At 42.3% G+C, this 23,038-nt stretch overlaps 1 protein-coding gene across 11 annotated transcripts in view; it reads right to left on the bottom strand.

Annotated features, from left to right (window-relative positions):
* Positions 1-23,038, bottom strand: part of VPS13D (vacuolar protein sorting 13 homolog D) — a 240,856-nt gene that overhangs the window by 96,218 nt on the left and 121,600 nt on the right. For all 11 annotated transcript variants that reach the window (XM_034671220.1, XM_034671222.1, XM_034671224.1 and 8 more), the window contains 8 exons: positions 22,702-22,810; positions 17,306-17,469; positions 16,298-16,406; positions 13,605-13,784; positions 11,684-11,800; positions 10,552-10,701; positions 2,898-3,047; positions 1,892-1,988 (listed from right to left, as the gene is read on the bottom strand). In XM_034671220.1, coding sequence (XP_034527111.1) covers positions 1,892-1,988; positions 2,898-3,047; positions 10,552-10,701; positions 11,684-11,800; positions 13,605-13,784; positions 16,298-16,406; positions 17,306-17,469; positions 22,702-22,810 — 1,076 coding nt within the window. The remainder of the gene's footprint in view (positions 1-1,891; positions 1,989-2,897; positions 3,048-10,551; positions 10,702-11,683; positions 11,801-13,604; positions 13,785-16,297; positions 16,407-17,305; positions 17,470-22,701; positions 22,811-23,038) is intronic.

Raw genomic sequence — 23,038 nt, 5'->3', positions numbered from 1 at the left:
TGTTGTTATTATTATGATTATCATAAATGACCCCGATTATCTGCATTTATTTCATAAGATGATATCCAAATATCATCCATTGGAGTAGACATGACCAATTAAATAATGCATCTGAGTGCGACAGAATGCCTTTAAAAAGAAACAGGTTGCAGGCTATAAAGAGCTGACGTCACGACAATAGGCACCCTCTCTCCCAAACGGTGGACATTTGTGAAAGCAGCAGAGTCGAGGCGGTTTTTTTTTTTTTTTTTTTTTTTTTTTTACTTCTCACGAAGTGAGAAGGAGTGACCTGGGCTGGCACACGGCAATGTGCTCTTTGACTCGCTCCTGTGCCCGTGGCCATCTGGTCACCTTATTTTCACTTGGCTTCACGGGCCTTAGAAATACAACCAAGGAGACTGTACAGATCTGCCTATCAAACCCATGTATGCTGGACGCTATTATGGTTCTGTTTAGAGAAAACAAGGGACTAGGATTTAGAAAATGACACTGTAACAGAGACCTGCCCGTTTGTATTCAGGGAACAGAAACAGAGAAAGTGAAGGAGATGCTACCATAAAACACAGGCCAGGATTTTATGAACGTCTATACAATGTTTGGTGAGAAATTTATTTACAGCAACTTACAAGAAAAGCATGTCCAGTAAAATTGAAAGTAAAACTTCCCAGGAAGGTGCCAAAAGACACACTGGCTACCTGGCAGACAGGCCCTCAAGTGGCTGTCTGAATCCAAACACACACTGGTGTTCCAACCCAAAGTGGAAAACACGGTTTTAAACAGACAGGATCTTGCTCCTGATCCCAAATACACTTAAAGTTTGAATCCTAAGTCTGGGCTAAAGAGCAAAAATATTTTTCTTGCATTGTGTGTAAGTATATACATATGCACACATGTCCCCAGTGATTTTTTTTTCTCTAGCTAATGGGGGCATATAAATATACAAGTCCATCTCATCATTTCTTCAGGCTCGATATTCGGTTTAGTCTTCAAAAGACTAAGCATTACCAACTTCTTTCTAAGCTCTATATTCAGTCTTACAAAGGCCACGAGGAGGAATCTCGTGATTTCTACATGATTTCTGTAGTGACTGCTGGAACATGCAGGGTTTCCAATAGCTTCTCTCGCTCCCCTCTCCAAAGAAGAGTCAACTAGAGGCGCCTGGGTAGCTCAATCGGTTAAGTGTCTGCCTTCAACTCAGGTCATGATCCCAGAGTCCTGGGTTTGAGCCCTGCATCGGGCTTTCTGCTCAACAGAGAGCCTGCTTCTCCCTCTCCCTCTGCCGGCCACTCCCCCTGCTTGTGTTCTCTCTCTCTCTCCCTCCCTCTTTCCCTCTGTCAAATAAATAAATAAATAAATAAATAAATAAACTCTTAAAAAAAAAATAAAGTCAAGTAACTAGAAAACTTGGTAATGACATTAAGGCGTAAGGGCAGGGATGTAAAAAGTTAAGAAGTTAAAGCTAGTCAATTTTTTTTCCCTCAACTAAACCAAAGGAACTGCCAAAGGGATTTCTGATTCTTGGCCCCGAGTCTGTTTACTAAACAAAGGTTAGGAAACAAAGTGGTTTGCTAAATGACGAACATCATTTCTGCTGTCCTCAAGCAGATGAGTCAAAAAATGCACAACGAAGAGGAAAAGTGTGCTGCTTCCCAAAGGCTTAACCCCAGATACCCCAGGACACCTCTAAGAATACCATCCCCCCCACCCCCCCCATCACTAGGCTGTACTTGGAAAAAAGCCGCTGAGACACAAGCCTCAGCTTCTGGGCTCGGGCTGTGAGGTGGAAAGGGAGCTTGTCGCGTACCCAGAGGCTGCCTATTTTCACAAGCAGACTAGAAAATGCCATTCTTGGGGCAATTCCCAGACACAAATCTAGAATATTCAACAGTACCTGATTCTGCTTGATCGTAGCCAAAAAAACTCAGCAGCTTGAGGAGCAGTTTCTCCTCAATTTGCACTGTGAATCTCTGAGCCGTGATCATCAGATGCTACAGATAAAGAAATTCTGATTAATAGTGTAAACACCAGGAGGAACTTTCATCTGAGCCATTAAGAAGGCCCCAAAATGAGACGTGGCACGGTTTCTTTACTCATGTGATTTTGTAACCACGCTGCCAAATGATTTCTGGCTCATCTCTCTCTACATTGTTACAATTAGCCAAAAATTCCAGAAGAGGTTTAATACACAATTCACCACGCTATTGTTTGGTTTCCGGGGCATCTGTGTCCCCTTAGTCAGGATTACACTTGTAGATGCGCTGTGGTGGACAGCGTTATGGTGCTGAGATCACATGGACAGCAGCTAGTTTAAGGAGCAGTAGGATTTGAAGGCCACATACAGGCTTGGCCCCCATTCGTAATGGTGACAAAGGCCAGAAATATGGGAAGCAACCTCTTAGCTCCCACTTTTCCAGAATTTGCTGCTGTATCAGCTCATTTATACATGGAAACTTCTCCAGGAAAGAAAGTTCATCACCCTTAAATGCCATGCTTTTATTAAACAGTGTGACAGCTTACACAGGAGGATGTCTGTCCCAAGGTCAGACCCCTCCTACCACTCTCTAATTATTCTATTTTATTAACACATCTGGATCATGCTTGGTCCTGATCAATCTGAAAGATGCTATGCTTTCCTACAGACTTCACTCTGATAAATACAGACTCCGGCCCCTACGGACTCCACACCATCACGTGCGGTGGAAGACACAGTTGAGAATACAAGGTGCTAGGAGGGGTTGCTGTAAGTCCCCCTCCACCATGGAGTCAGTCATAGTGCCTTAACGGCACAGGATGACTTCCAGCCACACACCCTGCACTGCTGCTCGGACTCGGCCATGAGAGAACAAACTGGCCTCCTGCCACCATGCCAAGCCCACTGGCCTCTCCCAGCAGCCTACCTTGTAGATGTTGGTCAGTGCGCTCTTACTAGGGAACTTCACTGCGTTCACTTGCACGGCCGGGCCCGTCTCGATGACCTCATTCTCATTGCTCAGGGGAGTCACATAGAGCATGAAGGGCTGGGTGGTACCGATGAGCTGATTGTCCACCTGGCACAGGAAAAAGCAGCAAAACAAAACAAGAATGGACAATGGCTCAGTTCTCAGCTCTCTTTTATCGTTGAGCGGGGTTTCATTGTAGGTAGGACACTCAGAAAGTACCCCTGCCATTTTACTCTGTCTCAACGGCAGCTGGAAAAATAGATCCTCACACAGACCAGCAATAATCATAGTAGGAATGTGTGGTGAGCACCAAGCCGGCCTCCTCAAGTGCATGATCTGAGCCACGGGATACCTGTGAGGCCAGTTACTCAAGTCAGGGCTCCGCTACAGTCCTTACCACAACCTCCTGAGGACGATCCCTGTCCTCACGGCACAGACGAAGCAGCTGAGGAAAGAGGCCCCTTGCTTAAGGTTGCACAGCTGGTCCATCACAAAACTAGAACTTGACTCCAGGTCTGTCTGACCCCAAGCCCAGCGCTCCCAACTGCTATGAATGAAGTGAATGGACACTAGACCATCAAAACTAGGGAATCAGAGGCTCAAATGGCTACCAAATGGAAACAGCGGTCTTTGCTAAAGTGGAGTCCATGCTAGGAATGAAACGATGACGTCAGTGGCATCAGCGACAGCTCTATTTGCCCACACCAATCAGCACCGGAACTGAGCACACACTCTACACCCCGCTATGTTTATGGTGTCAGAAGGCTCCCAGCAGGAAGCAGCCACCTCCACTTTGTTTTCCATCAAAGCTCTGTATCAAAATGAGGAAGAGAACATTTCGGGTACTTTCTACATATCACCTAACATATCCCTTACTACAACTCTAAGGGCCAAGATTCTTCCTCCCCATTTTACAAACCAGTAAACAGAAGCTCGGAGACGTTAGATCACTTGCCCACACTCACACAGCTAGTGAGGCGGAAAAGTTGGGATTCAAAGGCAGGCATTTTTGGCACCAAATCCTGTGACCCTTCCATTATATCACACGGACTGCCACACAGCCACCTGGATAACCTGTTGGCTCTCAAGTCGCAGAGATAAGGGCGGGAGACTGTGAGCACTGTTTTCTACTTCCATCCTCACCCCTACTGTGTACTCCCTACACAGTAGCCAAAGCGATCTTTCAGAAATACAAATCAAGCCATGTCCCTCCTTCCTTTACACCTGTCAGTGGTTTCGTTTCCCTTTCTCCTGGGATGAAACCCAACTTCTTGCCATGGCCTCCATGGCTTGCCCGATGTCACCACTGGCCACTTCCCCGCCTTCACCGCACAGCACCCCCCTCCAGATTCGCTCCAACCCCCACACCCAAGCCTGCCAGTTACTTCTCAAAAGGGAATGCTTTTTACCCTCATATCCTTCTCCATGGCTCACTCATTCTCCTCCTCCAAGTTCAGCTCTCACTTCCACAGGAAGATCTCCCCAGGCCACTTGAACTCAAAAGTAGCACCGTCCTTCTGTATTCTTTAGAGCAGATGCTAATCGCTTTCCTCGCTTGCTTGCTCCCCTGTTGGCTGACTTCTTCCCTAGGCTGCTAGCCCACAGGGAGCAGAACTCATCTTCTGAGTCATGGCTGTATCTCCAGAGCCCTAGGGCCATGCCCGGCACACTGCTGATGCTCTCAGAATTCACTGAGTGAATCACCGGTCACATCCAATAGAGGAAACACAAGAGTTCTCACCCTCTTCTGACCTTTCCTTTATTCCTTCCCCAAACACATTTGGTGCAAGACATAGAAGAGGTCTGAGTTCCAGGGTTATTCTCCCAGTTAGATGAGACGCTCCCTAAGGACGTCACCATACTCTCTATTTTTAAATATTTTTAAACATTCTTTCTCCCAGTGCTGTAATCATAGTCAACTCTCGAGCCTGTTTATTTCCTATGATTTACTGCACACATTAAATCAAGAGGTATAGTAAAAAAAATTTTGATTAGTAGGTTAATGAAATTCATGAAGCACAAGGGCTCCTTGGATCTTCTCTATAAGGTAAAAGAAAAAAAAAAAGAAAAAAGAAAGACAAAGAAATAGAAGTACAAGATAATAACTTTTTATCTGTCCTCAAACAAATGGGATTTGATTAACCTGAACTATTTTCTCTCTGCAATATATGATAAAAACATTTTTCTGAAAGGGGGTTACGGGTGGATGGAGATGCATGGTGTGAGCAGGAGAAGGACGCCCCGGTCATGGGCACGCACTGCACACCCTCAGGAAGAACGCAGGCTGCCCACCTGGGGAAAGAACCAAGGTCAAAGTCTTTGGATCCTTCTTCTGGAAATGTTCACCAGGAACTGCTTTCCAGGACACGGTAATCCTGGTGGAGGCTGGAAAGAAGGGCTGCAAGCTCAACGCTACAAAGAAAAGAGTTGTCTTGACAGCATGACGACAAAACTCAAGCAGAAACTGTCAAAATCAACCTTTTTTAAAACTCCAACAGTTAACCAAAGGCTTGCAACAACCCAGGGATCATTTATTGGAGAAAGTTAGCTGAAACTCAGCAAGAACAGCCAGTTCTGTGGTGTTCGCATGGATCCTTCCCCACCCGCCCTCCCCAGGTTCACAGTGGCCTCAAAAACCAACAGCCCCACACCCAGGCAGCGAGTGGAGGACTGGCACGAGCTTATAGCTCCCCCCAAAGCTCTATACTCAGAGAAGAGTCAAGTTTTGGGCTTGTCTGGCACCTCTCCCTTTCTTGGTATTAGTAATTTGTGTCTTCTCTCTCTTTTTTTCCCTCTGGATCAGACTCCTTAGAAATTTGTTAGTTTATTGATCTTCTCAAAGAACCAGTTTTTTATTTTATTTATTTATTTATTTATTTATTTATTTAACTGTGGTTGCTAGTTTCTACTTTAGTGGTTTCCACTGGGATTCTTATTATTTCCTTTCTCCTGCAAATGATTTTGGGCTTAATTTTTTGTTGTTTAGTTTCTTAAGATGATACCTGAGTTCACGGTTTCCAGACCTTTCTCCTCTAATAGTGCTATAAATCTCCCTTCAGTACAGCCACAGTGGCGTTTCACCAACTTTGACGTGTTGTGTTTTCATCTCCATTCAGTTCAAAATATTTTCTAATTTCTATTTTGATTTCTTCTCTGATCTCTGGGCTATTCAGGAGTGTGTCTTTTAGTTTCCAATCATTTGGGGGATTTTTCCAACTATCTTTCTGTTATTTCCACTTTGATTCCATTATGATCAGAGAATAGACTGTGTGTGACTTGACTCCTTCTGCACTTGGGAGTTGTTTCATGGTCCAGAATGTGGTCTCTCTTGGAAAAGTTTCCTGTGCACTTGAGAAGAACGTGTTTTCTGCTGTTGCTCGGTGGGCTGCTGGATAGATGTCAATGAGGCTGTTTGGCTGGTAGTACTGTTCAAGTCTAGTCCGCCTTTGATGAGCTGCTGCTTATTTGATAATTCTAACAATTATTCAGAGAGGATGAGGAAATTTTCTACTATGATTATGTATTTGCCCATTTCTTCTTTCAGTGCTATCAGGTTTTGCTTCCTACATTTCAAAGGCCTATGATCAGGTACATGAATAGTTGGGGTCATTATGTCCTCCTCATAAACTGTCTCTTTTATCATAAGGAAATTATCTTCCTTATTCCTGGTAATACGCTTTGCTCTGTAATGATTCTGACAGGAATTCTAGCTGTTCCCACTTTCTTAGGACTAGTTCTAGCTCAGTATGTCTTTTTTCACTCTTTTCAAGCTAGTGTCTTTATGTTTAATGTGTTCGTTGGAGGCAGCATATAATTGGATCTTGCTTTTTAATCCAATCTGATCGTCTCTGCCTTTCAATTCAAGGTGGTTATAGCATTTACGTTTATTTAATTGATACAGTTAGGTTTGAATGAGTCTACCATCTTGCTGTTTGTTTTCTATTTGTCTCATCTGTTCTTTTCCATGTTTTCCACTTTTTCTGCCTTCTCTTGGGTTATCTATTATTAGTTGTAGCTCCTTGCTGCTTTAGGGTTTGTAGTGTTCATCTTTAACTTACCAGTTTAAGTCCAAATGACAGCATGCTACTTCATGTGTAAGAACATTACAGTCAACATACTTCCATTTCTCCTCTCCAAACGTTATGCTATAGTTGTCATTCACTTTACTCTAACATGTTATATATAGACCCTAAAATACAGTGCTATTAGTTTTGTCTAAGCAATTGATTCTCTGTTAAAGAGATCTAATTAATTAGAAAATAATCCTACATTATTTACCTGTGTATTTATCGCTTCAGGTGCTCTTCATTTCTTTGTGTAGATCCAGATTTCCATCTGCTACCATTTCCTTCTGCCTGAATGATGTTATTTAACATTTTTTTTTTAGCGTGAATCTGCTGGTAATGAGTTCTTTTAGCTTTTGTATGTCTAAAAACATTTTTATTTCACTCTTGTTTTTTTTTTGTTGTTGTTGTTGTTAGCTTTTCAAGCTTTTATATAGATATGATTTCTGATAGGCTTTTACAAATGCGGAAAGTAACTTCCAGGCCCTCTTCTTTTAAGGATCTTTGGAGATTCCTAAGAACTATAGCTTTGAAGATTGCAGTTAACATCCAAGGAAGATGAAAATTCAGTGACTTCCCCAAAATAATTAACATGAAATTACAAGTCCTGATTATTCTTATTTTCTTTTTCACAAAATGCTCCATAGAGTTTTAAAAAGACACAAAAGGCATTTTTTATTTAGATAAGCCTCTTAAAATATAAAAAATATAAAAAAATATATAAGACCACAAAGCAGTGTGACAGGTTTTGTCATTTGTAAACTCTACGGAAGCAATCCTCAGAACCCTAGAGGTCTGTGGAAATCTCTTCCTTTACAATCAGGATAAAACTCCATCCAAGCAGGAGTCAAGGGATCTGGGTTCCAGCTGCCATCCTGCACAGTATGATCCTGAATAAGTCTCTCAACTTCTGGATAGCAGAAGTCCCATCACAGGATGAAAGGGGATGACTGAGGTCATCTTGAAGATCTCTTCCAGCTCTGTGATTTTGTAATGCAATGAAATCAGACTAACATGTTCCAAGCTGTTTGGGGTCAGGGATGTTGGAACCCATATTGAACGTACAGTACTTTTAAAATTCCTACTTCTTTTTATGAGTCCTGTTCTTAAATTTATTTTTTTCCAAGTAGTTCTGTGTACTGAAATATATTTTCCTTTTTAACAGCCTCTTCATTAATAGCAGTTAAAAAGCTTCTCATGGATGTATTTCTCATAACTTGCTTTTTTTTTCTGAATTGTTACTTTACTTTCTCTAAGATCTCTTCTGCAGTTGTGGAGGCCAATAGCTTTACCACTTTTTCATGAGATTACCACCCTTATCCAAAATCACATCATCACTCTTCCTGAGCTCCAAGACCTTGGAAAGGCACCAAGAGAGCTCAGCATTAGCCTCTCCTTCCGACTGGCGAGGGGCTGTGGGGGGGGGGGCTGTGATAGCCACACTCACAACTTTTGCTGTCACATCTGTTGTAGCGTTTTGTTTGGACCCAGGTTTGGCATGGATGGCTATGGTGACACAACCTTTAGGATCAACCGCCACAGGACCTAATGGAGGAAGTAGTCTCTCTGGCTCCTTGCTCTGGATCTTACCCTTGTTCATCACGCCAGCTTTCTTGGGCATCTTGGCGCCTAATGGGAGGAACTGGGCAGAAATGATTCACTCTTGTTTTTGAGAGATACATTTGCTGGGCACAGAATCCTAGGTTGACAGTTATTCCTCCTTCCAGTACTTTAAAGACATTACTATCTTCTCGCATCATTCCCAATGAGAAGTGAGCTCTCATTCTCACTTTTGCTCCTGGCATGTGACAGATCTTGCTTAACCTGGATGACTCATCACTGTTTTTGAGTAATTTAATTATGATGTACCTTGGAGTAGTTTCCCTTCATGTGTGTGCATGCATACACGCACGCGCCTCTGGTCGTGCTTGAGCTTCTATCTGTGAGTTTAGTTTTCATTAAATTTGGAAAATTTATGGCCAAGATTTCTTCAAATATTTTTTATATGCCCTCCTCTCACTCTCAGCCTTTGGGGACTCCAATTATCCATGTTAGGTTGCTTGAGGGTGTCCCCTAGGCCACTGATGCGGTTTTCTTTTTATGGATTATTTTCCTCCAGGCATTTCAATTTGGACAGTTTTCATTGCTATGTCTTCAAGTACACTGATCTTTTTTCTGTACTGTGTCATCTGCTATTAATTGAATGCAGTGTGTTTTGATTTCATTTTAATCTCTAGAAGTTTGAGTTTCTCATATCTTCTATGTCTCTACTTAACTTTTTGAACATGTACAATGCAGTTATAATAACAGTTTTAATGTCCTTCTTTGAAAATTCTAACATCTGTGTTAGCTCTGGGTCCATTCAACTGATTATTCTCATTATATATTGTGTTTTCCTGCCCCTTTGCACACCTGCTAATTTCTGACAGGATGCCAGATATTGTGAATTTTACTTTGTTGGGTGCTGGGTACTTTTGTATTCCATTAAATCTTGAGCTTTGTTCAGGGATACAGTTAAATTACTTGGAAACAGATTGATCCTTTCAGACTTTCCTTTTATGATTTGTTAGGTAGGTCTGGAACAGTGCTCAGCAGAGGGCTAATTATAGTTCACCACGAAGGCAAGACTTTCTGGAGGACTCTTCTCAATGTCACATATGTTATTAGTGTTTCTAGTCTGGCTGGGGGAACAAATCCCATCCCCAGCCCTGAGTGAGCAGCAGATGCTGTTCCTGTGAGATCCTTTTGGATGGTTCAGATGGTAGTTTCCTTACATACATCACTGATCTGTCCTTTGCTGAATGTTCATGGAACCCCTCTGTAGATCTCCTGAGCCTTCTTTCTATGAAGCATGCTGTATGCAGTTTTAGACCTTTCTATGCAGTATGTTGCCCTGTGAAACTCTAGATGACTTGGTCCCTGGACTCTCTGCCTGGCCTGTTCAACTCATTCGCTCGGCTGGGCTCTGTCTTAGTCTCCCCTCCCAGTGCCATGGCCTGGAAACTTTCTCAAGGCAGTAAGCTAAAGTGAACACAGGGCTCAGCTCTTTTGTTTCCCACCGCTCAAGGGTCACTGTCTTTCAATGCCTGATTTACAGTGCCTTGAACCTGTTGTCTCCTTATTTTACCTGGACTTGGTGGCTGCTTCAGGTAGGAGAGTAAATCTGGTCCCTGTTAGTACATCTTGGCCAGAAGCACAAGTCCAGTTCCCTTGTTTTTTCTCCCTGTAATGAATTTCAATTTCTCTAATGATGGTTAAATGATTTCCTGTTATTTTTTCCTATTGGCAAATAGGGAACCATGTGCCACTTTCCTCCATGCCACTTGGACTAAAATTATCTAATTTACTGATGAACTGGCTACTATACAGAAAAATTGCTGAGACACACATAGACAGCAACAATTATTTTCATAGAATAATTTTTTGAAGGCCATAATAAAATCATCTCCACCACAGCATTAATGTTTTTAGGACATCAAACACTGGATCTGCTTGGGTGCTCAGCAAGAACACATGGAGATTTAACAAGTTCTGAACTCCCCCATTACCTGCACATCCTGTATGCTGAGCTCAAGCATATGACTTGTTGCCAACTGTGTATAATGCACATTGATTCCTGTAAGACTTGCAAAGACCAGTTCTTCTGGGACTTTATTAATTAAGGACAACCCAATTCCACCTTCTAACTTCACAAGCACCTGAAAGGAAACCAAAATACAACACAGTTTAAAACAGAGGTCAAGGTAGCCAAGGGAGTACAAGGAAACAAATGGCTTTAAATCCCTCTACTTTACCTCTGAGCAGGTAAAAACCCAACTCCAGCCTCTCACTAGGAGCCTTTCTCAGGGCACAGTGCCCACCCCACCCAGAACTCCAAAATGATATGATATGATAATACCTCTCTCAGGGCAGTGAGGACAGTCTGCATTTCATTATAGTAAAATAATTGAGAATCTTTCTCCCTATTTGGGATACAAGCTTTTAGTAAGCTATTCATTGGACTTCCATAATATCCGACACAGTGCTTTACACGCAGGTCCTTAATTTTTTAAAAAAATCATTGAATAAATATCCAATAAGTGTATGTCTTTTTTTTTTTTTTAAGATTTTATTTATTTGACAGAGAGAGAAAGAGAGAGCACAAGCAGGGGGAGCGGCGGAGGGAGAAGGAGAAGCAGGCTTCCTGCTGAGCAGGGAGCCCGACGTGGGGCTTGATCCCAGGACTTTGGGATCATGACCTAAGCCAAAGGCAGATGCTTAACTGACAGAGCCATCCAGGTGCCCCAGTGTACGTTTTCATGTTCACCTCATGTTCCTTTTCAAACTTTTCACTTTCCAGTGCCCAAACAAGGAAAAGAGAAAGAAAGATGACAAGAGAAAACTGAGGCCCCTCAAAAAATCTAGTTTGTTTATTCTTGACCTTTATACATTCAAATAGTTTAGTTTTCTTTACTGTCATCTTCCTTTTGCAATCATTATTACATTCTGATTCAACTTTAGCTGTCATTTAATTAACATATTCACACATTCACGTTGTGATGACATAAACACCATGAAGCAACAACTATATTTAGAATTCACAGTGAGCAGAGAAAAAAGAGGTCTAAAACTGAGAAAACCATATAGCAAAATTCTAAAAATTAATGATAAAGTAATGAATTTGCAATACTTAAAACTTACTTCCAATTCCTGCTCTGTGTCTGGATTCTTTAATTTCTGTACCTCTTGTTCAGTAACAGGAAGTTCATCCACTTCATATGATGAACGGTCACTTTTCCGTTGGGAGAAATCTGTTATCTGAAGTCGAATAAAATACTGTACTAAGGGGACTCATACTTTCACAGTGAAACCCATTCCACACCAACTGTATAAGTCAAAAGTCACTATCTGCTCAATAATCCTATGGAAGTGAATGGTTTCGGAAATGCTGCCAAGTAAGACTTGGGTAATAATGAAATAAACTTGGTTTTAAGTCTACATGGCAAATGCCAAGCTACAGACCTCAAGAGCCTCCTATGGGGGGTTAGGCATCTACAGGTGATCTAAAATTACTTGTCAAGTCAACATATGCAAACCTCAAGATCACTGCATTCAAAGTTTGCCTTGAAAGAAGGGTGCTTTTATAAGAGGTATTGTGGATTACGACATACTACCTCGGAGAGTTCACTGTCACATGCCAGCATCTCTCCTTTTTCCCTCAGCTCTCTAATTACACCACGAGCTAATAAAACTTTATCTCCAGCACAAATCTCTCCCCTGAGCACCAGACCCATAGTTACACTGACTTCTAGACATTTTCATGTAGATAGTATATACTAACAAGTCCAAAACTTAACTCCTCGTTTCTCCCAAAAGTTCGCTCTGTGACATGGATTACTGTCCTCATAGTTGCCCAAATCAGAATCCTGAAAGCCATTCCTGACTCCTTCACTCTCATCCTCACCTTCAGTCAATCACTAAATCTGCCGGACTCTACTCCTTAGTAAGCTTCCCTTTTGGCTTGTTTCTCTCCACCCACTTCGGGCCCACCCCTGCCACACCCCTGCCATTACTCTAGTCGGGCTGCCACAATCTCTCATCCAGATCTGTGGTTGCCCTCAGCTGATCTCCAGTTTTTGTCCACTCCAGTCCTCCACACTGCAGACAGAATGAGCAATCTAAAATACATTTCTGATCATGTCATTCCCTAACTCTTCACTGCCACAGAAAAACCACAAAATTTGCAGCATGTATCAGGCTTTTCATAATCTGACCCCTGCTTCTGTCTCCCGCATTATCTCGGAGCTACTCTGTGTGCCTGTTGGGTCATTCCCTCTTATCCCCAGGCCTTCCCTTACCAACTTCCCAAATCTTATATCATTTCCTTATTATGTTCTTTGCTTATTGTTTGTTTAGCCCTCCAGAATGTGAGTTCCAAGACCCGCAGGGAACTTTGTCTGTTTGTTCAGTAGTATGTGCTCAGTACGGAGAATCGTGCTTGGCTCTAGTAAGTACTTAGTAAGTAACTGCTGAATGAACACGCTTCCGATTGGGCACGGCCTCTTCACCTTCCCTTTCCATTTGGCTAACTCCTCTCAGTCAACCTTTAGATCTCAGCTTAAATATTACTCCTCTTAGGAGGCCTCCAAGTCCGGGAATACGAATCCTTCCTGTATACTCTGTCGAACAACTTCCACTCCTGCTTTCAAAACACAATACTGTCATTGTCTGACCAGGGACCCCATGTTTCTTGTTGTTAATATATCAATTAAACATTTCTAATACTTAATGACCGATAATAATAATATGTACCATTTTGGCATTGCCTTTTTTAAGTCTTACCCCTTTTTTTTTTTTACATCATCTTGTATTTTTATACTTCAATTCTTTTTTTTTTTTTTTTTTTTTTTTTTTTAAANAAACCGCTGTGCCACCCAGGCGCCCCTATACTTCAATTCTTATAACAACTTTGTGAAGTAGGTCTTACCCCTATTTTATAAACGAGGACATCATATCCTCATAGCCAGCATAAAAGTTTCAATAAATATTTGTGGAATGACTAACCAATGTGTGGGGGGAAAGTACAGTGAGATTCACGTCAGTTCTTATGATAAATCATCACCTGGAGTGCTCTAGTTGGTCCATCTGGGATGACTCTGATGGATAACATTCCAGAACCAGGCCTCATTTTTTGGTTGATAAATTGTTGTTCAGGTGGGACTGGCCCCAGAAGCTCCATGGAAGTATCAGGACCAAGAACAACTTCAGCTCCATCAAACAAACCAGAAAGCCCTCCTTTGGCCTAAAAGAATAAGGATGTGTAAGAAAAGGGAAAGGCACTGACTCTGACAATGTAACATGTCATTTGAAACAAGTTATCGTATTTAAATTCTCTTTGGAAAGGTCATGATCAATTTTGAAGAAAGCATTTACTATTTCTTAAGCTTTACTGAAGATAAAAACCAGGAGGATTACCTGAGCAAGATGGAAAGTTATGCTGTACGAATTTAGGGAATTCTGAGTAAGAATAGAGTACATTGGTTTAGTAATAACTTCCAGTCATTAAAATAAGCTTTTTAAAAAAGTACCAAAGTCCTGTTTCTCATGAGTATTCTCATTCGGATTTGCTTAAAAATCTAAAACATTCTGAAAATGAAGTAATTATAACTATCACTCAGCCTTCCAATAAGAAGCCCCACAAACAGGCCTATGGTTGGACGGTCAGCTCAAATATTCAAAAGATGGTGCTTCTTCTAAAATGAAACAGGGAACGGCGAATGTCATCTGAGACCCAGCTATTCAGACCTTTGGAGGAAAGTATCTTCTTGCTATCTGTCCCAAACAAAAGTCTATGGGACCATGCCTATGGGACAGCGGATACAGGGCTAGAGACCATAATGGCTAGAGTGTCTTGATCCCTTTTGTTAATTTTTAAATACTGAGTAATGAAAAGGAAACTCTGAGCTGGGTTTACAGGACAGAGTTCAACACGGAGAAAGCTTTTTATGATTGTTGTAAGTTCGGAAAGTAAGTGTGTACACAACCTTATCAGGGCAGTATCAGATGCTTAATGCCTTCAATTACTTTATTTAGAATAATAAGACTGAAACAAGCTTATTTCCCTAACCAAAGCACACCCTGCTCAGCTGAATACTGTTGTTATGGGTCATTCACAACCACAGAAATGATGAAATAGATTCAAGAAACAACAAACACCAGCAAAGGATGGGGGCGGGGGGCTGCTCTAAGGGAATCCGAATTACATGGGCTTTAGGAACAAACCGGAAGGAAAGTCCAGGTCAGACTCGGGGCCCAACAATTACAACGCGCCCTCTCTTGCTTCCAGAAGCCTGAATTGTATTGCTAATTGAAAATCACAAATCCATTCCAGATGTGTGCTTCATAGAAGTGAGCAGCTTGTGTTTGACAGAAAAAGCTCAGGGCAAGAAAGATAAAGAAAATAAATCTCACCAAACAGCAGGCAGAGGCTCCTTCCAATTTTGTCCATTGACCTGGTGAACAACCTCCCACTGTGAAGGGACAGCCTGGTGTCCACCAGGGACAAACACACTAAGGGTCCTCTAGCCGGGGCCTGATGCTCTCGTGTTTACCTTTTGGGTAAAGCCCCGGGCTGAGGCAGAAACTGCACCATGTCACACATATTGTTCAGCTATATGCCCAAACCTCTGCGACAACTTCCTACCTGCTCATCCCAGATCTGTGGTCTCATTTCTGGCTTGAAGCCAGAGGGGCAGAAAATCCAAACTCCTGGTCATTTTCTTTTTTTCTTTCTTTTTTTTTTTTTTAGAAGATTTTATTCATTCATTCGACACAGAGAGACAGCCAGAGAGAGAGGGAACACAAGCAGCGGGAGTGGGAGAGGAAGAAGCAGGCTCCCAGCGGAGGAGCCTGACGTGGGGCTCGATCCCAGAACTCCAGGATCACACCTTGAGCTGAAGGCAGACGCTTAACGACTGAGCCACCCAGGCACCCCTCCTGGTCATTTTCTAAGCATGTATTTGCTTATGAAGTCCCTGGCAATTTATCATGGGATAGACTGGTTGAGGACAGAGGAAACTGACCAGCAATCTTCATTCTTACATTTGCTACAATAATTAAATGCTTATTTGGGCACCGCTAAGAATGCAGAAATAAATAGAATGTAGAGCCCATGATGATTTCTCACCATCTCCTAGAACACTTCACAGAAGACTGTTGTAGATATTAGATTAACTCCACAGACCTAAAATTAATCCACTTAACTTAGTGGTGGGCTTTTAGTTGGCATTTTTCTTTCTTTCTTTTAAAAATTACATAGGTAATTTTTTAAAAATATTTTTTTCAAAGGTTTTATTTATTTCTTTGAGAGCGAGCATGAGTTGGGGAGGGACAGAGGGAGAGGGAGAAGCAGACTCCCCGCTGAGCAGGGAGGCCGATGTGGGACTTGATCCAAGGACTCTGGGATTATGACTGAGCCGAAGGCAGACACTTACCCTACTGAGCCACCCAGGGGCCCCACATAGGTAATTTATATCCTCAAAGAAAAACAATCCAGATAAGCCAAGAAAAAATATCCCATTACTTACAGGCAACCATTCCCAATACATTTCTTATATATCACCTTCAAGAATACTTTCCCTGTAAATACCCACAGATGCACAACAAAAGTTCCTTGATTCTCCAACTATAATGAAATAATGCGTATTTGCTCTGTAATGATTTTTCCCTTTCATTGTAGTTATCTTAATTGAGACTTTGCTTCAGAGAAGGCTCAACCATTGCTTGCTGCAGCTGAGGGTGTCAGACACCACTGACCTGGACAACCAATCCGTGCAACCCACAGGTCAGTTTTCCTTCCCGGAAACTCCACGTCTGAGTTGTGCTTCGCCTGCGATCCGGCTTCCTGAGCATCAGTGGCTCATACCTGGAATACAGGAAAATGCAGCAAGTCCTAGGAGCCAAATATGTTAGGCCAAAGAGAGTATCAGCATCATGGTTTTGCTCTTCTTTCTTCCAGTATCCTCCACCCTTAAAACCTAATGGGCAGGTAGCCTGAATCCCACGGCAGCTAGGTATCTCTTAATGAGGAAAGAGGAATGAGACAAAGGGAAAGTAATGAACAGGGGTACACAAAGGAGTACCAGTCTTCCCTGCATTCCCACAGTGACGAGCTGTCATGCAGTTTGAGAAGGGTTGTCTGCTAAATAGATCTGAAAGTATTTTCAAGAGGCTTTTTTTCTATTTAATTCCCAGTTACTTTTATTTTATATTAGGTTTTCACCTGTAAGTCATGTAAAGTACTTAAGGAAGTGAGTAAGGTATCAACTGGAAACAAATACACGGACTGCATAAAAAAACTAAGGCATAGGCAAATCAAATAACTTATTTCTCCCCAGTAACTGATCCGAACCCAAGGAGTTGGTCATAAAAACACATTTGATTATTCTCTCAATAATTTATTTCTGCTTTTGAAATATTTAACAAGAATTCTTAAAAAGATTTTTAAAAACCTCCTCATTTCTAGGGAACACTGGAGGATAGAGGTTTGGTGGAAAGAGATAATTCACTTTTTCATAACATATCCTTCTTACTGTTTGACAGTTTTTCTGCACCTGCATGGGCATTTCAATAATAGCTTAACAAAAATAAAATAAAGGCCCCAAACTAGTATTTGGGAATGTGATGGGTCTCTCACTGAAGAAAAATACAAATATAAAAGTACAAATTCTTACTTCATTTACAGACTCACTTTTTGGTGTGTATCTCCACTGAAACGGAGTTTGGAAGCAATGAGCTTGCCTCAAAAGTTGCCTAGAAAAGTACCTGTTGTCAGTTACTGCAGCCAGACCAGCGATATCCAAGATGGCGGAGCCCTCTGGGGAGCGGGCCGCAGAAGGCTTACTGGGATTGTGAGGCACTGAAGATCCCTCGTGCGCCAGCATGCCCGTGCCAGTCATCCTCCACAGCTGGGAGCGCTTGCCGGGTTCCTGGGGGCAGAGACACACGGACACAGAAAGGCGTCACAGGCAGAGACAAGCTTCAGGTAAGGATGTCAAGAGCTTCCCACGAGGGCTCAGTTCTGAAGTGGAAACTACACTCAAAGACATTTTCCATATTATATACATGCTTAATTCTAACTTCTACTGTTGTCAATCCTGAGCTGCACTTAGGATGAAATATGCTGAACTCTTGAACCAAACATTACAAATAATATATATTTTAAGAATGTACTTTTCTCATATACTTAGTATTTTCTGAGCAAACTAGTGAGTCGAGGTTCAGTCCAATCTCCATTAGCTGCACTGCTAGGATAACTGCTGTCCCAGATGGTGACCCTCGGGTGCCCTTACCTCCGAGAGGGATCCAATTATATAAAGTATATATGATAGTCTTTATATTTGATCACTGGTAATCCTCATAACTGGCACACAACCAGAATTTACCAGATGTCTTCTCCCTTCCCGTGTTTATAATGGAAGTACACTATATTGATGGTTTCTAATTTATAAACTGATTATATTCAAACATAAAGTTGACTGAATTCAAAGGTTATACTAAGTTGACTGCTGTTAATTCTAAATATAGTTTCTTCTTCAGAATATTTTATGAACAGCACTTGGACTTCCAAGTCAATCCATGGAAGTCTATAAAATCCATTATATTCAAGAAGTAATAATAATAATTATTATTGTTGAGAATTTACCATGTGCCAGTCCTTGATCCATGGGATTTACAGGTAGTAATTAATTTAATCCTTAAAACAATCCAATGACCTATATACTATTACTATCTTTACTTGCAGGTGAGGAAGTTACGACTCAGTGAGATGAGGAAACTTTCCCACGGTGGAGGAGTGAAGATTTCATCTCCACAGCCTGGTTTCAAAGCCAACATGCTTAATTATTTTGCTCACATGGCCTAACACAATCCAGATATTCTAGTGCAGTAACCCCTAACCATCTAGAATGCTTTCGGTGTGAACATACAACTCCAGCTAGCCCAGTCAGGATCACCATCCACTCTCACCCGCCGGGAGCTCCTCCAGAGCATCAAACACTTGGGGGTACCACACACTGGGTACTGGGGACCATGCTGCCCCCGTCCAGAGAGACAGCTTCTGCGTTACATTCTGCAGAGTCGAAACTAACGAAGTCGTACGAACGCCGGATCAAATGCCAAGATTTAAAACTGCACCAATTACTAGCTAAATGACCTCGGACAGGTTCCTTACTAAATCTCTCAGAGCCTTGTTTCCTGATCTGTCAAAGGGGGAAATGAAGCCACTTCTCAGGGCTTTTGTGATAAGTGTAACAAATAGAAGGCACTCAGCACAGGGTGTGGCCTTCCCGAATTGTTTACTGTGTTACGATGACTACAGCTCTTCACCCGGCACTTGGGGTACCTCATCTCAGTTGATCCTTCTCACAAACCTGTTAGATCAGTAAGAAAATGAGGCTCAAAGACGAATGTGAAAATACCAGATATCATATATCTTTAAGTGGCAAAACCAAAATGCAAAGCCAGAAAGACACGATGCTCTTTCTCCTGTGTGCTCCTGCCTCCTGTGTCTGTAAAGAGAGAGGAAACTGAGCGCACACCTGCGGCCCCCACATGCTCACGTCTCTGTTTGCAGTAAGACAGCACCTCTAGCCACGGTGCCAAAACCACGTGGAAAAGCAGCTCAATTATCCTGCAGGTGTTCCAGATTGGGAATCAAAGCACAGATGCTGGATGAAATCAAGTTTTCATACATGGATTCCTCTACTGTCTGCCCTTATGTGTAGACTCATCAAAGTTGGGAACTACCAACATTTCCATTTAAAAATCTGAGATGTACCAGTCTCCTTCCAGTTCCTTTCCCCCCTTCCCTCCCAATTTAGTCCGAAAACCTTGAGATGACACTGAGGAAGACAGAAGTCCACGGGGACTGTGAGTGTTGGTAGTGGGGAGGGGGGTGGACAGCCCAGAGTGTGGTGTTGAAGCCCAAGGTAGGTGATGACCCGTACCAAGGCACCGGAGACTGGAAGCTTAGTGTGGGTTGTCAGAGACAGAGAGCTGAGAAGAGCATTCCTGTGAGGGGTGAAGGTCGAAAGGGGTGCTTGCTGTCTAGGACATGGAGATCGGAGCCCAAGTCAGGTCCCAGGCTGTGTTTACACAGGGGATGGGGTGCAACTCTGGTGACAGAAGATGGGTTACATTCAGAGGAAGTGATCAAATTAGTAAATATGTTCTTAGTGCTGGATAAGGGACTTACAAATATGGAAAGGGAGAAAATTAGGATGAATTTGTGATGCTGGACTGGAATTGGAAATATCAGTGTGAACTGCTGGTTCTTAAAATACAGAGATGTAGAAATATACAAAATATATAAATACATAAAATATGTATATGTATACGCATGTAGTCTGTATGTACACGTACATATATTAGAATGTGGGTGCGGGCACGCGTGTGTCTGTGCAGAAAACCCCTAGCTCTGCCCCCTGGGACAGCCTGGAAATGACATTACAGTCATCACCCAAGTGCACCTAAGGTACACATCTTACCTTCCTAACTTCCACTCTCTGCTAAGAGGGATCAGAGCTCCTTGAAGAAGGGGCAAACCCAGGAAAGCAGCAGGGAAAGTACAGATGAGCCCAGAATAACTTGCTGTTAGAAGGTAAGGACGTGTTCAAGGAATGAGGGGCATATGTCAAAAGGATACCGCAGATGAAAGAGCCCCCACTGGCCGGGTATGGGAATTGAGCATTAAATATATCCTGACAGTAACAGGTAACCCACTGAAGAAAAGAAGAACCATCCTGACGACATACATGATGCTATGGACCACGCTGACACCCCTGCCCCAAATTCTTATGTTAGAGACCTAATCTGAAATTTTGGTGGTATTTGGAAATGGAACCTTTGGGTGATAATTAGGTTTAGATCAGGGCATATGGGTAGGACTCTCCTGATGGAATTAGTGATTAGTGCCTTTACAAGGACAGGAACCAATGAGCTTGCTTTCTGCACCCCCGCCGCCCCTACCCTCAGCCTCTCTGCCACTTGAGGACACAGTGAGAAGGCAGAAGTCTACAAGCCAGGAAGTGGGCCCTCAGGAGAGGACCAAATGGCCAGCACCCTGACCTGGACCTCCCAGCCTCCAGAACTGTGAGAAATGAATTCCCATTAGTCTAGTCATCCAGTCTATAGTATTTTATTATGGAAGTCCAAGCCGATATGTGTTCATAATACAGAGAAAATCTGATAAGGATCAGGATATCTACATGGTCTCAAAGTACCTGTCCACAAGCATTTACTAAACACAAGGGAATGAGAGAAACTTTGCTTCACAGTGCAGAAGGCTGGCAACCAACACCTTCACCAAGTGCTAAAATTAATGTCAATAGGGGTGCCTGGGTGGCTTAGTCGTTAAGTGTCTGCCTTCGGCTCAGGTCATGATCCCAGGGTCCTGGGATCGAGCCCTGTATCAGGCTCCCTGCTCAGGGGGAAGCCTGCTTCTCCCTCTCCCACTACCCCTGCTGGTGTTCCCTCTCTCACTGTGTCTCTCTCTGTACAATAAGTAAATAAAATCTTTTAAAAAAAAATTAACATCAATAGTTAACAGGACAAATAAAAATCACAGTATCCCTTGTACAGAATTTCTGCCAATTTTTCTCTGAGTCTGAGATTCTTTCAAAGTAAAAAGTAAAAGGACAAAAACCAACCAACCAACCAAAAACCCAAGATGTCAGACTTTCTACTCTTGGTTTCCAGTTGAAGAGCAGGAACACAGCCTAGTTTGGGATGTCAATGTAGCTCATTTATATCTACCCTCCAGTGTACCAGTTTTCACCCCCATCAAGGGAAATTAACAGCAGTAAAAATGTTGTATAAATTATAACATCTTTTCCAAAATGTTTTTCCTACTTCATAAAAAAAAATCTGTTTTTGTCTGCTTCACAATCACCTAGCCCTTGGAAATTAGTTATTTATCATTCCTGTTTTGCTGATCACACCTGGTGCTTGAATCGCAGCTGGCAAATCACCTTCCTCTTGAGTTTGTCTCCATTCATGCTAACATCCTCATCAGCTTGAACACTCTTGGAAAGCCATCTGACAACACTGTTTCCAAGGGCTCTGCCATTTTTTTTTCAAGTCACTGACTTCTGTCGGACTTGCTGCTTTTCATTTTTAGATTATTGCTTTTCGAAGTTTCTCTCCTTCAGAATTCCCAATAAAAGCCCCCAGAACTGTTTACTTTCAATTACTATGCCTTGTAGACTCTTGAGTCATCACCATTTCCAAGTCTTATTTCCCAAATGCATCTCACACATAGGCACAGACTTCCACAAAAAGAGTGTGGTAACACTGTAAGCAAATCTGAATTATATGACTGAACCGGTACGAGAATACATGTAGGAGTACTGATAGGGTGACAGAGGGGTGAACCTTGGACACATTAGGCTCAGTGTAAGAGGCCACTCAGAAAACACCACTCTTATGGAAGTCCAGAACAAGGAAGTATATAGAAACAGAAAGTAGGTGAGGGATTGCTTAGGGCTGGGGAGTAAGAGGAAAATGGTGCAAGAGCTCCAGGACACAGGGTTTCTTCTAGAGGTGATGAAATGTTCTGAAATCGAGTGTGATGATGCTTGCACGTATCTGTGGATATACTATAAACCACCGAAGCGTACACTGTCAGTGGGGGGCTTGTATGCTGTATGAATTATATCTCAATAAAGCTGTTAAAAATACAAAAAGTGAATTAAAAACACATGTATTAAGGTTTCATTTGATGTACAAAATTTGAAATGATTTGAATCTATCCCTGTCCCCAATTAAAAATCTGAGAGGAGTTGTACAAACTCAAATCCAAATGAAGCTACACCACTGACACATGTGATACCACTTTTGGTTATAAAAGGTGACCTTTGTCAGCATTAGGGCAACGGAGTGGTAAAGAGACGTTCACTCATCAGGGTTATTTTTGGATTGTGTGATTTACATTATGGAAAACCTTCAGGAACACAGCCTTCAAGTAAATATGTTTTAAAAAATCACAGTTGGTCATCTCCCTCCTCTTAAAGTCGTTTCTGCACCTCGGTGTACCCACCCTGAGCAACCGTCCTGTCTCCACTCCCCGCCCCATGCACGAGGAGGGGCTGGACTGGATGACCGGAGTCCCCTCCAGGGCTAAAAACCTCCTCTTCTAAATTCTAAGTGCTCGGTTCTCTTACCTTCTTCTTTAAAATGACTCTTTGTGTCTTTGGTGAGACATCCAAGACAAGCTCTGCACAGGCAGTGGTCTTGCTGGAGGCCACAGGCCTTCCCGTCCCCTCCTGTAAACTAGAATTGAGACAGTAATGCATACATACGTACATGTATCTACACAGGCTCACACACACATTCAAGTACTCAGATCCAAACGCTTAAGACCTCATCTATAAAGAGGAAGCTTTCTTTTTTTTTTTAATCATAGAAGAGAAAGTCTAACTCAAGTTGTAGAAAGATCCACGTTATGTTGTTTTCTTGTACAGTTCAAAGATTCATTTGTCAGAAGACATACTGATTATT

Source organism: Ailuropoda melanoleuca, chromosome 11 (assembly GCF_002007445.2).
Source record: "Ailuropoda melanoleuca isolate Jingjing chromosome 11, ASM200744v2, whole genome shotgun sequence".
NCBI lineage: Eukaryota > Metazoa > Chordata > Mammalia > Carnivora > Ursidae > Ailuropoda > Ailuropoda melanoleuca.
This window is presented reverse-complemented; position numbering and strand designations above follow the sequence as displayed.